Source organism: Tinamus guttatus, unplaced genomic scaffold (genome assembly GCF_059628265.1).
Source record: "Tinamus guttatus ecotype Peru unplaced genomic scaffold, ASM5962826v1 Tinamus_guttatus_pri_ptg000222l, whole genome shotgun sequence".
Lineage (NCBI taxonomy): Eukaryota > Metazoa > Chordata > Aves > Tinamiformes > Tinamidae > Tinamus > Tinamus guttatus.
Genome location: NW_028288756.1, coordinates 296,016 through 311,072, shown reverse-complemented (window position 1 = coordinate 311,072; position 15,057 = coordinate 296,016). Strand labels below are relative to the sequence as shown.

The following is a 15,057-nucleotide window of genomic DNA, read 5'->3' as shown; positions in this document are numbered from 1 at the left end:
GCATTAGAGACATGTATCCGTCAAAACGTCCATAATTAATGCAAGAATTTTCTTTTTCACAAGAGGTGGAATCAAGTCACAGCATTTGGGTAAGGATAGTAACACACTCTCCCATAAACTGGAGATTTTTACTGTCACATCTGGCTTACGACATTAAGTAGCGCCGAGCGATTTGGTTTTAATGAATTACAGCAAGCCTTTATGTGGCATGTACCATGCAGCAATGAATCTCTTTCTTGCTGACTTACTCGGAGGGTGGGAGCACTCTTTTTAAACACTGGGAAGTGAAACAAAGAAACGAACCCCAGCTATCAAATTTTCTGTCAGAAGGCCAACAGCCTTAAAATAAACTTCACAGACTTCACATTTCTCACTAAAACCAAAGCTTTGATGAGTCTCAGGGGTATGAAAATTCCACAGCAACTCATTTATGCAGTGATAGTGCCCACCTTCTAAATCAAACCTCCAATGTGTCATTATCTAGCAGTTCAGAACAGGCTCTTTGTGTGAATATAAAAAGATGCTGAAGCCTGCACTGAAAACAAAAGGCAACTCCATTTACTAGTTGTTTGATGTGTAGTCTTAGAAAATGTTTTAAGGGCATAGAAATTAAAAGAAAAGCATTCTTCTAACCACTGTATCTGTATTTGCAGGTATTCTGTAGATCGACACACTGATATGGACAGAGTATTCAACATCAATTCAGGAAATGGTTCGATATTTACTTCAAAACCCCTTGACCGGGAAACATTGCTATGGCACAACATTACAGTAATAGCAGCAGAGATCAGTAAGTCAAACTTAGAAACCACTGCTGACCCTGATGTAATGAATTTAGCCTTCTAGCTGAGTGTGTGGAAAGCATGGCTGGGCAGATGTCAGGTTATACGGATAGACCTGATCAATAGCAACAAAACAGCAGAAAACCTGGAAGAGACGGTTTGCAGTTTTCTGTTTCCCAGGGACATCATTTCGGAAGAGGTAACTTAGCTGAACAGAAGGAAAGGTGACACTTCTGTTTTCTAATCAGTAATAGCCATTTTTAAATTTGAATATAAATGTTGAATTCTGAAAAGTACTGTCCAGCACAGTTTAATATTGCACTCCATTGTCAAATTTGTTCTAATCTAAACTGAATTCAGCACAGGCCGGATGTTTTCAAGTAGCCCTAAGGAGGAGGTATTGATAGAGGTGTCCACTTCTTAATCAGCTTTAACAGGATTTCCTTTTCTAACTTTTTTATTCCCTTGAAATTTGAATCCTTTGTTACAACCATCTTGTTGTTTAGTTCAGGACTGCTCAGAAATCATCTTGTGGTAGTACTAATCACACTGACGTTAGGAGCTAAAATGCAAGAGATAGATAGAGATGAGACATGTTATGCTAGGTAGACAATAAACAGTCCTCTTTACTGTAATATATTAACTACAAGCATGTGACCCACCCAAAAATAAGTGCAATCCTACTCACTTTAGAGTCACACTACCCACAGTTGGGAAGGACAGTGGAATGGTAGGTAGATCTAACACTACCACCTGGTCCGCGACTCTCCCAAAGGTTTTGAACAAGTCAGAAGTTAAATTTTGTTATTTTTTAAACATGATCAGACACAAAAACATGCTCTACTTTTTCATCTTTTGTTCATGTGTATATTACTCATTCAGCTGCTGAATAGGGAAAACAATGCAACCAAGGAGTGCTTGAGTGCAGCTCTGTTTTCACCCACAGAAATCCCAAAACTGAAAACTGCTTCATGCAATACAACAGGATTGAGGCAATCAGATGGAGTTACATAAAACAGTAGTGGGCTAAAACTTTCCCTCTCTTGAAAGCTCTACCTGAGTCACAGTCAGGTTGCATTTCTGTTAAGTCTTTGAAGCCGTGATCTAAATCAAAACTTGGCTGACCCTACAGTCTGAGTTCCTGGGGAGAGGAGGAAAGATAAACAAGTAGAAAAGAAAGAATGCTAAGAACATGTACTGATCACAATGGAATTGAAATTACTGTATATTACCTGTAATATGTGAAAAACAAGTTAGATCTTATCTGAAATAGCCATTTCATTGCCTCCTCCCCCGAGGATGGAGTTTATATAGAGTAAGACAGTCTAAACTAAAATTTTTGTCTGACACAGTTTTCTATCTTAATTACATTCCTCTTTAGTCTGAGTCCTTCCAAGGTGCAACAAGCAACATCCCAGGCTGTGCTTCACTGAAGCTAGACTGAATTTGGTAGATGCCATCCAAAGCCAATGTCCTTGGTTGAAACAGAGCTACTGTTGAAACAAATCTGATCCACACGGCAAGGCTAATTTTTAGTCTCAAGTGACTTAAGTACAACACTATAACCTCACCTAGCTAAAACTAGTGATGTTAAGCAGTGCTAGCATAAGTTCTACTCCACTAAGTCTCAGCTGATTGTTAATCACTCTCAATGACATACCATCACATCAAACTGCGAGAATATTTCCTTGAAATAAACAAAACCAAAAATCTAGTTTAGCTACAGCCAGGGCACACATTCAGAAATGAACTTCTTGAATATAAAAATTAAAATCAAAATGAATTTCTTTGATATAAAAAGTTATCAAATGGTTTTCAATGGTGCAGTTTGAATGCTCTTCCTGAGACCCTTTGAGGCCTTTTTTTTCCCAAACACAGACCACCTATGCCTTTGTGTTTCATCAGTGAGAGCTGCAGTTCTTCAGCAACCATGAGAATCACCCTGTGAATGCTGTAAGAAATATTGGGTGAAACACTAGGTCAGAATACCAAATAGAGTCAGAAGAGAAACTGATAACACAACTCAGAGCACAGGGCTCCCAAATCACAGCTGCAAAATTACAGCTGATTCATCTGAGAGAATTCTACTCATATTAAAAAACATATATTCTTTGCTTAGAGGTAAGGATAAACCAAACACTGGACGGACTTCGAGGCCACATTCAGAAAAACTTCCAAGTTTGCAGATTGGTGGATGGCTAAAAAGAAAACAATGCTACAGAGATTAATAGATGAATAGACTAAAGGAGCTCTGTGCATCTGTTGTGTTTGTTAGAAATTTTTGTTGGAGCTCAGCAGTAATTAAACAGAAATGCAAAATCTACCCAAATTTGTTACAAAACTAGTTTGAAAAAAAAAATAGTAAAAAACTAACCAACCAACCAATCAACAAACAAAAAAACAACCCTTAAAGTTATAGCATTTTCCACTTCTATGAAATCCAAAACAAACAAAAAATGCCCAGGGTCCATGTCCACAGAGGATATGGTTTTCACGCAACTTGGATTTGCTACAATACCTTTTAAATTTTTTTTGAATCTTAAGCACCTAGAAAAAGTAAAATAAAAGCATGTAGTTAATTGTTTAAAATCCAACAAATAAAGCGATTGTAAATTTTGAGAGGAAAAACGTACATTTGGCAACATATTTCAATGCCTTTGTTAGAAAGGTACACCCATACAACACAGTCTTGCAAGCAGTCCTCCAAATTCAAATGAGTACCTTTGATTTCCACCTATTACAAAAATTTAACATTTGTATTGATGTATTTTAGCATAGAATTCAGCTAATACACATATTATACATTAACTGAACACATATTCAAGTAAATTGAGTGAATTTAGACCAATAGCTCATATCAGAGTGTTTTATGCCTAATGGAATCATATTAACTTAAATGGGACTGTAGAGCTTTAAAGTATAATATTTTGCCCAAATGACTGAGGTTTGTAATACAAATACAGAGTGGCAATTTTCAAGAAGGCATTTTTGAATTTATAGAAGCATGCTAAATTCAGCAATAGAGTTTGCACTAAAGCCTAACTTAACCACTATAATGAATGCTCATAGAAGCAGAGAGAGTCATAGATCTGCTATATTGTATTCAACCATTTTTTTTTCACTTGAAACACAGTTTGAAGTGTATGAATAAACTATAGCCTGGGTATAAAATTAACATAACAAAACTCAAAGCAAGTTCATAAAAAAGAGGGAAGTAATATTTATTTTAAATAAAACTAATTTCAGTCACAACTATTTTCTTATAGATTCTACCACATACACATATGTGTTTGTCTAGCCAGTCTGTCCAGGATCATTTTTCTTTGATACGGACAACAATGGTTTATACATTGTGATACATTTCCAGTTGTTCTCATTTCTGCATATGAAGATAGCAAAACTTTATTGAAGACTATTCTAATCAAACTCAATCCCTTGCACTTACGTAGTCCTTATGGGAGAAACAGCATGTTTATATAGAGGGATTTGAAGGTTCTGTGTAGCGCTTCTGTTCTTCAGCCAATATGTTTTAGCGTCAGCTCTAGAACATCAGCCAACTCATCCCACACAACATTAGATAAGATCTATGACAACTACAACAGCTGTGATTTACATATTGTAATGGTGGTTGTAGTAGCTTAAATGTAACATAAGATTTGTAGCGACAGGGAATATTGTCTATTACAGAGAGGTAAAAATACTTCATGCCTGTTCAGACCTCCTATTTCAGCCCCAAAGAAACCTCTAGAAACCTTGCTTTCTTCAAGTATGCATTATTTAGGTTAATACATTTATTCCGTATAATTTCAGTATTTTATTTTATATGTGTATAACATGTACATACATAAGCACACCTGGAATGTTCAAATGAATTTATAAATCCTGGACTCATTTGTACCCAGCCTTGGCCAAATAGTTTACACAGAACCAGAGTAATGACAACAAAGCCTGATTTTTTTGTGGAGAGTTATGAACAAGATTTAAGGTCGTAAGCCCGCCACTCTATCCTTTTCCTGCACTAAGTCAGTAGCTGGCCTAAATAAATTCTCTTTTCTTTCTGTTTTTATCATTTCAGATAACCCAAAACAAAGCAGTCGCGTCCCAGTATTCATTAAGGTTTTGGATGTAAATGACAACGCTCCAGAGTTTCCTGTGTTTTATGAGACTTTTGTCTGTGAAAATGCAAAGGCAGAACAGGTGCGTTGACTGCTTGTGCTAAGAATATATTCCATATGAATTGAGTTTTTGGTACTACTCTTGCACCACCTCATCAAGAGACGTTCTCTGAATTGCAACAAACTGTCAGCTTTGCAAAATCAAATTAAACAGTGACTGCACAGAATCTGATTATACTTACTACTCTTGCAGCTAGTGTGACACTATGTTTTACACAGTTGTTTTCTGTACTGTACCTTGTTATCCCTGATGCATTTTCCCTCTGAGATCCTCTGTTATCTTCAGGCATCTCCACTGCCTCCTTCAGAAAAGCATTACAGGTCTGCACGGAATCCCCTCTCTGATATAACTGTGCTGCCAGATGACTCTCACCACTAGTCCTACTGTTAAGTGGTTCCAAGTAGCCGATAATTTAAACAACCCAGCAAAAAACAATTCCCGTAACATGGGACTGGGGCAGAAAAATATACAGACACCTTGCACTATCTCACTTTTCATTTCTACTCCTTGTCAAATGTTTCCAATCCAGCTAGCACGGCACCAGCCCAAGCCTGCTCTTGAATTCAATGTGATCCTCCTGCCGATTTCCAAATTCATTACATTACTGGGCTGACAGCCTGGGATACAAGAGAATGATGATCCTAAACAGCATCAGCAGCACATTACTCACTTTTATTAAGCTCCCTGTAGCAGCATCAACTGCCTTAAAGTAGAAGAAAAAAGTTAAAACAACAAGATCACTTTACAACCCTGTAGTGTAGCTGAATAAGTGTAAGTCCTAAAGACTTTGGAGATAATGTTTTTCTTATTGTTTCAGCTGATACAGACACTAAGTGCTGTCGATAAAGATGACTCTTTCAATGGACACCAGTTTTCATTCTCCTTAGCTCCTGAGGCAGCCAGCAGCTCAAACTTTACACTCCAGGACAACAGAGGTGAATTTCTAGGAAGACCTTCCTTATTAGCTCATCCTTGCTTTTGCTTTTCAAATGAGTACTCCTAAAATGTTTGTTTTGTGTTTCCAGACAACACAGCAGGGATTTTCACTCGGAAAACCAGGTACAACCGGCATGAAATGAGTACCTACCTCTTGCCAGTGGTAATATCGGACAATGACTACCCTATCCAGAGCAGTACCGAAACAGTGACTATTCGAGTATGTGCTTGTGACCATCGAGGAAAGATGCTGTCTTGCAATGCAGAAGCTTTGATTCATCCTACCGGTCTTAGCACCGGGGCTCTCGTTGCCATTCTTCTCTGTATCATCATATTATTAGGTAAGTGGCAAACAGATATTGTTCCTTTCAGAGCTGCATTAGGAGTGAACATGACACACAAATAAAACATGGGAAGTTTCCCTCCTAAGTACTTGTAAGGCAAAGAAATAAAACCATCTTTCCTCAAAATAAATGTTACTCTTCCAGATCAGGACAATGCCTCTTACAGGTATTTTGGCTAGCTGCAAGCAACTATGCCAAGGCTAGGGAAAAAGCAAAGCAGAGACAACACGTGTCTTATGCTACATTTATATTATTTTATTTCCTTCTTTAAGGGCTACTGCAGATGTGGTGGATACAATTCATCCTATCTGGCCATAGTTATATTAAAGTTAGTTAAGTCCAAAAGTCCAAATATGTCAATGGAAACAGACAGGCACCCCTGGAGAGCCTTTCATCCCATGCTCTTATTGGTATCTGAGGTAGATGAGACAAACTAGCCATTGGAGGTGTCTGTCTATTTCTAATCACTACAGAAGGTGGCCAGATAATTTTGTTTTAAACAATCTTCCAGGTCTATAGTGAGGAGAAATGAGTCTCAGGCAGTGCTTTTAGGACAGTGAAAGGGGGTGACTATAAAAACCCTCTCTCCCCCAAACACACTGATCACAACAGCAGAATCAACTTGATCTTTACCATTCATAAAAATGTCCCCTCTCCAGTCATGAGTTATGGACCACAGGGCAACTCTCAAACTTCAACGCCATGGTCATAGCTTGCCCAGATAAAACACTACCCCTTTTACAGAAAGGATTCGCACAAGGGAATGCAGTCAGGATTGCCAGGATGCTTAATTTGCCATTAAGATTACTTTTCAAAACATGCTATGCCTGCATCTAAGGGCTGAGCTTTCTTTGTATCAAATTCCTTATGAGACAAAGAAATCTGCTTCTGAATATAGTTTTGCGCTACTTAGGACAACTGTGCTCATTAATATCAATCTGACATTAAAACGATTTCCTGTTTTATGTCAATCGAAAATAATTGATTCTGTGTGCTAAGCAGCACTTTATGTCAATTATTGCTCACACCACCATGCACCATAAGCAGATTTTCAATTAACTCTACTATACAGTTTTCTATTTTCAGGCTGGTTGCTGGGTTTGCATGTGAAACTACCACTGAGTAAAATGCAATATTCTGGGCAGACCTCAACCAAATTTTATTTAAACCAAAGTTTAGTATCAACAAAACATACTTGAAAATTGCTAATTTTATTTGCCGAGTGAGTAGGCCTAATGGCTTATTAGGAAGGTTGACCAAATAAATGTGATATACTTTAACATCTAACATCTAGAGTAGTTTTTTTTCTACAAGTTCAGCGGAAAAAGAAAAGAGAAAAACTCAAGCATCAAGGATGTAACGTAACTATAAATAAAAGTTAATTAATGATAGTTATTGTGCCTTGACTCTCACACAATTTTAGGAATCATCCTAGCATATTCTACATAGCACCTTCTGTATTAAAGGGATACTTCAACCACGTTTCCATGCAGAAAAAAATGCACCATTCCTACGCTTTCTCAGACAATTCTGTAAGTCACTATTCTAGAAGCCCATTCAAAATTGACTCTGCGTTTTTCAAGTTCTCCATGATTTTGTCCAGATGTTTTTGTTTTCTCTTCTATTCCCAGTCTTCCCACACAGTCATATAGCTTTATGCTCTCAAGGACTCTCTTACTATGTTTTTGTATAGCTACATGAGGAAACATCATTCAAATTAGGTCCCCTAGGTGAGTGTTGGGCCGGACAGTGATGCATGCTATACGTAAGCTTTTATTGATCAAGCAGGTACAGTACTTCAGACCCTATGCTTGCGCGTGCACATACATGTGCGCTCTCTCCCCCTCCCGAGTCCTTCTTTTATATCCTTCATCCTCATCATGGCTGCATGTTGACTCGTGCTCTGTTTAGTTCCTCTTCATTGGAAACTTTCACATCTTCACTTCCTCTTCATTGGCAACTTCCACGTCTTCACTTCCTTTAAGTTGTTTACTTGCTGCAGTCTGGGTTTTTTCAGTCTTGTTCAAGGACATGGTAACTTGAGAAGATCCCGGCTCTCAGACAAGCTGAAGGCCGTCTGACCAGCTCTCAGCCCCCACAGGTGACACCATTAGTAAATCATCATCAGTGGGAGACCATGAGGCTTTCACCATCTGAGCTGGCCTTTCTTTCAGTTTCACCACTTGACAGATTTCCTTTCAACTCATACTGACAGATATTCTGACACTAGTCTGCAGCCAAAACACAGCAGGAATTAGGAGATCATTCTTCTACCTTATCCTGTCTTATTGAGTGGAGATAGACGGTGGAGAGAAACAGAGCGTTCTTTTCCAGAACGTGCTTCAGCTCACCTATAAGCAGGATCTTGCTCTAAGTTATCATTTATCTATCTATCTATCTATCTATCTATCTATCTATCTATCTATCTATCTATCTATCTTTGAGCTTGACAAAGGAAATTAAAGAATAGTTTCAACGGGCAAATTTTATTTTGGGAATATCTTGAGTACTTGACAATGTCTTCAGCACAGTTACAAACGAAGGAGGGACAAAAAGAAAAAAAAACAGCTTTGGCAGTTACTGCACCTTGACTCACAGCTTTGAAGTACAGCTGACAAGAGAGATGACTTTGATCCACACTATTATCTCATATTAATGAGCACAGACATTTTCCGATTTGCTTTGCTAAGAAAAATCTACAAATACAGCAGCAAGATATGGTTGTTTGTTTGTTTGTTTCCCGAGTTTGCACAGCAAAGCTGACATACTGGGCCCTGTGGGCCTCAGACCACCAAAGCAACAGTGATAGTAGTAATAGATAGTAGTAATACATCCCTGCTCTTTGCCACTATTCATTTTAAGTATTCAATCATTTAAGAAAGCATCCAACTAAAATAAAAAACCTTTCTGTGCTCACGTCTCTGACAGTATTAGGGATCATTATTGAGTGTGAAAATGCAAATCTGGATTAGGATCTAGGAAAAAATCCGCGCTTTCAGAATATAATAAATATATATGCATATATACACACACACATTTCATAATGTATATATATGCATATATACACACACACATTTCATAATGTATATATATGCACACACTTTATAATAACGCATAAGACATACTGTTTTTATATAGATGTATACAGCCTAAAAGGCCTGTTTGAGAAATCTCCTGACCTTAGTAGAGTAAATAATACCAATATCCTATCACTCGTTAAGAATTAAGCTATTTTAATGGGATGTATATTGTAAAAAAGCCAGGAAAGTTAACAGTACTTTGTGCTGGTTCAGAATCCATCCCATTTCACACTTTTTTTCTGGAGAAGAAGATGAAGCATTGGGACAGATTGTCCAGGGAAGTGGTGGAGTCACCATCCCTAGAAGGGTTCAAGAAACATGTAGATGAGACGTGATTTAGCAGGAATGTTGTTGAAGAGCTTATGGTTGGACTTGATGATCTTGAAGGTCTTTTCCAACCACAATGATTTTATGATTCTGATTCTGTGATGCTTACTGTTCTTGCAGTGCAGTCCTGCTAACCTTTCATGGCAGCCCCATAGATAATAACCTTAGCACAATTTTCATCTCACCCCTGACATTCAAGGTAATTAACATCTGATGTTATTACCTGTTTTTTGAAGGTGTTCCTCCCTCCCCAATTCTTATCAAACTAAGTCTGTTTTCAATGCAAAAGGTCTCTAGGTAAAAGCCATGACCTCTGACGAAACGATGCTCTGCTTAGCTTCTTACACACTTGCCATCTCCTTTCCTATAGCGCATATCCACGACATCTCATTTCACAAGGCACACACAGGCAGGCAAGGCGCAATCTGAAAACCCAACGTTTGCGTTTGCAGTTTTGCAGAACGTGTTTTACAACCTGGAGTTCAAGCGGTGCAGCATTTCTTGTGGGTGTTAATAGAGTTAGGGGTTAACGCACCCCCCTCTCTCCCTCTGTTGTTTTTGTTTCCAGTCACAGTGGTGCTGTTTGCAGCCCTGAGACGGCAACGGAAGAAAGAGCCCTTGATAATCTCCAAAGAGGACATCAGGGACAACATCGTCAGTTACAATGACGAAGGCGGTGGAGAGGAAGACACCCAGGCGTTCGATATCGGCACGCTGCGGAACCCCGAAGCCATCGACGACAACAAGCTGCGCAGAGACATTGTGCCGGAAACGCTGTTCATGCCACGGCGGACTGCAGCAGCGCGAGACAACACGGATGTCAGAGATTTCATTAACCAAAGGCTAAAGGAGAACGACACGGACCCCACGGCGCCCCCGTACGACTCGCTAGCGACATACGCGTACGAAGGCAACGGTTCTGTGGCAGAGTCTCTCAGCTCCTTGGAGTCAGTGACTACAGACGGAGATCAGGACTACGATTACCTCAGCGACTGGGGGCCTCGGTTCAAAAAGCTGGCAGACATGTATGGCACCATGGACAGCGACAAAGACTCTTAATTTGCTGCCTTTTTTTTCTTTTTTTTCATTTTCAGAAACAGCATTGAGATACGTGAAGTGGCTCTTTCTTTCTATTTCCCCCCAGCTCTGTGAACGGGTTCTCTATTCTACCAGTTCTAATCGTCTAATGACTGCAGTCTGTGTGGCTCAACTGTCCGAAACCTTTTTCTATAGCATCATTTTATGAGCTTCCAAGAGGCAAAGTTATTATTTTCTAGTGTATCCAGTTTACCAAGTCTTACAGGCACATCAGTAGAGGAGGAAAAAAAAAAAGGAAAAAAAAAGGATCAGATGGGAGCAATATTTTTACTTGTTCTGCTTATATTGTAAATCGGAGTATATAACTGTTTAAGCTCACTTACTCTTTTTACTTGTATTCAGACTATTCAGCTCAGACAACTGCTCTGTTGATTGTGTATTGCACATCCTTATGTAATGAAGGTACCCTAGTTTAACCTATGTATTATAGTCAAAAGTAGTGGTGGTGGAATGGAGGTTTATTACACAAGTAGAGTCAGCTGAGAAAAAAAAAAAAAAAAACATCAAATACACATTTTACTCATGGGGAAGGTAGACAGGCCTAATAGTCATTCAAATCTAAGTGTTTTTCTAGATCTTTCCATTGCCCCAATGCACTGAATCATACTAACACACACATATATATATTTCATTGACTGCTATGTATATATTCTTCTGACCTAGCATTGCTGGAGAGATGTGCGTGCATGCATGTGTGTGCGGTCAGCAGCCCCTATATCTAATTATGAGACAGTATCCCAGGACTTGCCTTGTGATAGGGTGCAAATCCTCTAATTCTAGTCCAGATTAGACTGTGACTTGGAGGAACGAGCAGAACTAAAGCTTTTCTTTCTACTTCCGATGGCTTCCACTTGCTGGCCGCTGTGCTGGAGGTGTGGGAGTCGGGCTTCTCATATCCATTTACTTCTGCCTGTTCGTATGTGCAGGAAGGGGGCCGCCACTATAAAGAGACAGCTCTCGCCCTCCCACCCCACTGGGGCAAGAGAAGCAGCTGTTCGGGAGGAAAGGTGCTTTCCTGCCCTGACCTCCCCGGTTCAGATGCCCAAGGTGGCTCTCGGACTGACTCTCTGCCCAGTTTTGCCATCTGTAACGTGGGGAAAACAACGCCTACCTCATCAGGAAGTTGCAAGGATTAGACAAGTCATTTGCAAAATACTTTAGAGAGAGAAGATGCTGGCATTCTGCCGTAGGGAGTAATATAGGGAGTAATTCCTCATCTTTGGAGAGTAGTTTTTTTTTTTTTTTAATGCCATTTCAGGCTCTAAATGGGCAAGTGAGAATCAACTGTCATTCCAGAGGCCTGGAAAGTAGGGTTTATAACTATAATTCTCTTAATAAACTAGTCAGCTATGGTTGTTAAAAACTTCATCAAAAGCCAGCATTTTAAACCGAAGTCCTCCATGGCTGTATTAATCCACTCTGCCAAACTAAGGAATTTTTCTCCCAGCTGGGGCAAGGAAAAAGGAAATGCTGCAGTACTCAGAGCAAAACCTTTTCCTTAGAGCTTGTGCACCAGCCAGGACTCCTGTTGGTTTGTCAAGAACAAGCAGTGGCTGCTACTCAAATCCAGCTACTTAGGAGAGGCTATTTGGAGGAAATCCAGAGGAGCAGCCTTGGGGCCCCCCAGCTCTGGCAACTAAAACCACTCCTGAGTCCCACAGTGATACCATACAAAGGAAAGGCGCAGGGGGTTGCGTGTGTGTACATCCTCTCCTGCCCAGTAATTTCATTTATTTCATTTTTGAAATGGTATTTCATACCAGAATTACAGTCATGGACTGGTTCTCCACCCCCACTCCCTGCAAGAATCTTCAGTGAATCATTTTGAAAACCAGAAGCTCCAAATTATTCAAAAAATGAAAGGGAGAAAAAGAAGTTCATAAACAGAAAAATTAAAAGGGATTAAAAAATTAATCCTTGGAATTCATTACTCAGAGTTAAATGGAGTAGTAGGATGCCAGAGTATTAAACCTTTATGAGCTTGCTGACACTATTTCATATTTTGCAGACCATCTCACAGCTAAAAGGACACAAGTCTACACAGAGGTGCCCACCCATGACTGGATAGGACTCCTTTGCAGTAGAGATCGTTTCACAATTACGGGTTTAAATCAAGGTGGCTAGTGGTTCAGAGATGCCCCGCATTATAGACAGGATGGTGCTATCCATAGGACAGGTGCCTATTTCTTGCCCTTCGCAGACCTGGGAGCCCGGAGCAACCTGCATCAAACTGGGAGTGACACAAGATGCCGGGGGCCACTGAACACTCCCATTCCCTCCACAGACTCCCAAGAAACAGAGCTGCATGAGGAGCGGGTGCCAAGGGGCTCCTAGATCTTTCAGACCTGTGAATGCCCATACACTTGGCCTCATAAGACATTCCCATCCCAAAGACTCCATACAGGAGCCTGTCCTTAGTCCTGAAAGGAGCGGACCAACTTGCAAGTAAACTTGCCTTAGTCGCTCTTTGCAGTGGAATAACAAGAGAGGGGTGGATCACTGGTGCCCTTGTAACTGTTTTCCTATGCTCGTACACTGTTTTTGTCTGATTTAGTGATTCTAGTAGCACTTTGAGCTCAAGTTTTTCTTTCTTTTTTTTTTGATTACTCAAGTGGTTACTTGTGCCTGCTGTGTAAATATATTTTATATAAATTATGTAATGACACCACAAATGTGGTATCTGAATAGCAAACAGATTCTGCCAAAAACAAAAACAGAAAAAAAAAAAAGAAAATGCATAACTCACATCTGAATTATTATTTGCACACCTAGGTCTTGAGGCCTTTTTCTTCCACAAATTAGGCGGATCTTTCACGCACAGCAAGAGTTTAATTCTGACTTTCCTTCTTTCTTGGTGGTACCACAAAGTGCAATTTATAAAACAGGTACTGCATATTAAATATTTAAAATGCTACATTGCAATGAATACAAAGCTTTGCAGTAGCATTTCTTCTCACCTTGTTGCATGCCATACTGCTAGAAGATACAGAAACACGTATTTTGAGATGTTTTCACACAGCAGTAGAATTGTCATTTATGAATAAACAAGCGTTAGATTATGGGCTACAAAGTATTTTTAAGGTCATGTTAAGAAACGCTGCTCCTGTTAGAATCACATCTAGAAACAATGTTAAGTGAGTTAGCCAATTTAGGCAGAGATGAGCAATGCAGTTCACTTTGAATTTGGAATAATGTTTGATCTAAAGGCAGGGGAGTTATTAAAAACAACGAGAAAGAGTTCTGTGGGGTTAACATGAAATAAGGGTCTGTTTACATAGGTGAAATTCCCAGCCTTGCTATTGCAGAACAATAACGTCTCTACAGTTATAATAGTCAAAGCATTCCAGTATAACTATTCCACTCCAACTCCCAAAGTGGCCACTTTATTCCAGAAGAAGAAAAGGGATTTTACATATTTGTTAGCTGTCAGGTCTTCACTCTGTGAAATGGTATTTCATAGCTGATAAACATGAACGAGAGAGACAGTCTTCAAATTATTGCATTTTGCAAGTAACAAGCTGCATTACAAGGCACAACATCTTTATTTCTCTGTCATAGAAAGAAAAAAAGACAGTTAACCAAATTTGTGTAATCTCATAAAAAGTGTTATGGTTATAAACAAGTGGAGCAGGGAGAAATGGCTATGGGAATGTGTGTACACAAGTACACTTGCAGAGTATGAATAGAAAATAATGAACATCGACAACTGGACACATTTCTAAATCAGACTTATCCATGCTGAGCAGCTACTATAGCACAGAGCCATTTCTAACACCTCCAGAATTCCCAAAACAGTCAGAGAGAGATTCGCATGGACAGAGAGCAAGATAATATCTGTTTTTTGAACAAGCAAAAGAAATTCAGGCTATTTTGATTCAAATCTCTAGGGAAGAAAGTCCCCACAGTTGCTGAAGCGGTGCAACTTTCTGGTGATTCCGACCGAAGCTTGTTAACCTTCTGCAACGGGCCTATCTTGATGGCCTGCTGTAGCAGTGCTCAGTGCACTGAGGCCCGCGGTCCTGAGCAGGTAGCTGTGGATGGCAGCGTTCAGCCCCTCCAGAGCTGTGAAAGAGCAGCCTCCTCCAACAAATGCCAAAGCCACAACATTAGAGTTTGTGGTACTTGGAAAGAACAGTTTCTGTATTTAAGAAAGAGGAGGAAGAAATGCTCGCTTAGGTCTATAGCCTCACGCGCTGCTCTGGCAGGCGGCGAAAAATCACAGCAGTCAACTCGCTTGAGAAAGGGAGCAAGATGGATTTCCCATCTTAACGCCTGTCTGTCCTCTCAGTCACTTTATTTCAGCAAGGCCGAGGC

At 39.7% G+C, this 15,057-nt stretch overlaps 1 protein-coding gene across 1 annotated transcript in view; it reads left to right on the top strand.

Annotated features, from left to right (window-relative positions):
• CDH6 (cadherin 6) overlaps window positions 1–11,577 on the top strand; it is a 51,318-nt gene extending 39,741 nt beyond the window's left edge. The window contains exons 8-12 of the mRNA XM_010223173.2: window positions 654–790; window positions 4,858–4,979; window positions 5,776–5,893; window positions 5,984–6,235; window positions 10,214–11,577. Of these exons, the coding sequence (XP_010221475.1) occupies window positions 654–790; window positions 4,858–4,979; window positions 5,776–5,893; window positions 5,984–6,235; window positions 10,214–10,704 (1,120 nt within the window). The 3' untranslated portion in view covers window positions 10,705–11,577. The remainder of the gene's footprint in view (window positions 1–653; window positions 791–4,857; window positions 4,980–5,775; window positions 5,894–5,983; window positions 6,236–10,213) is intronic.
• Window positions 11,578–15,057: the final 3,480 nt, after the last annotated feature.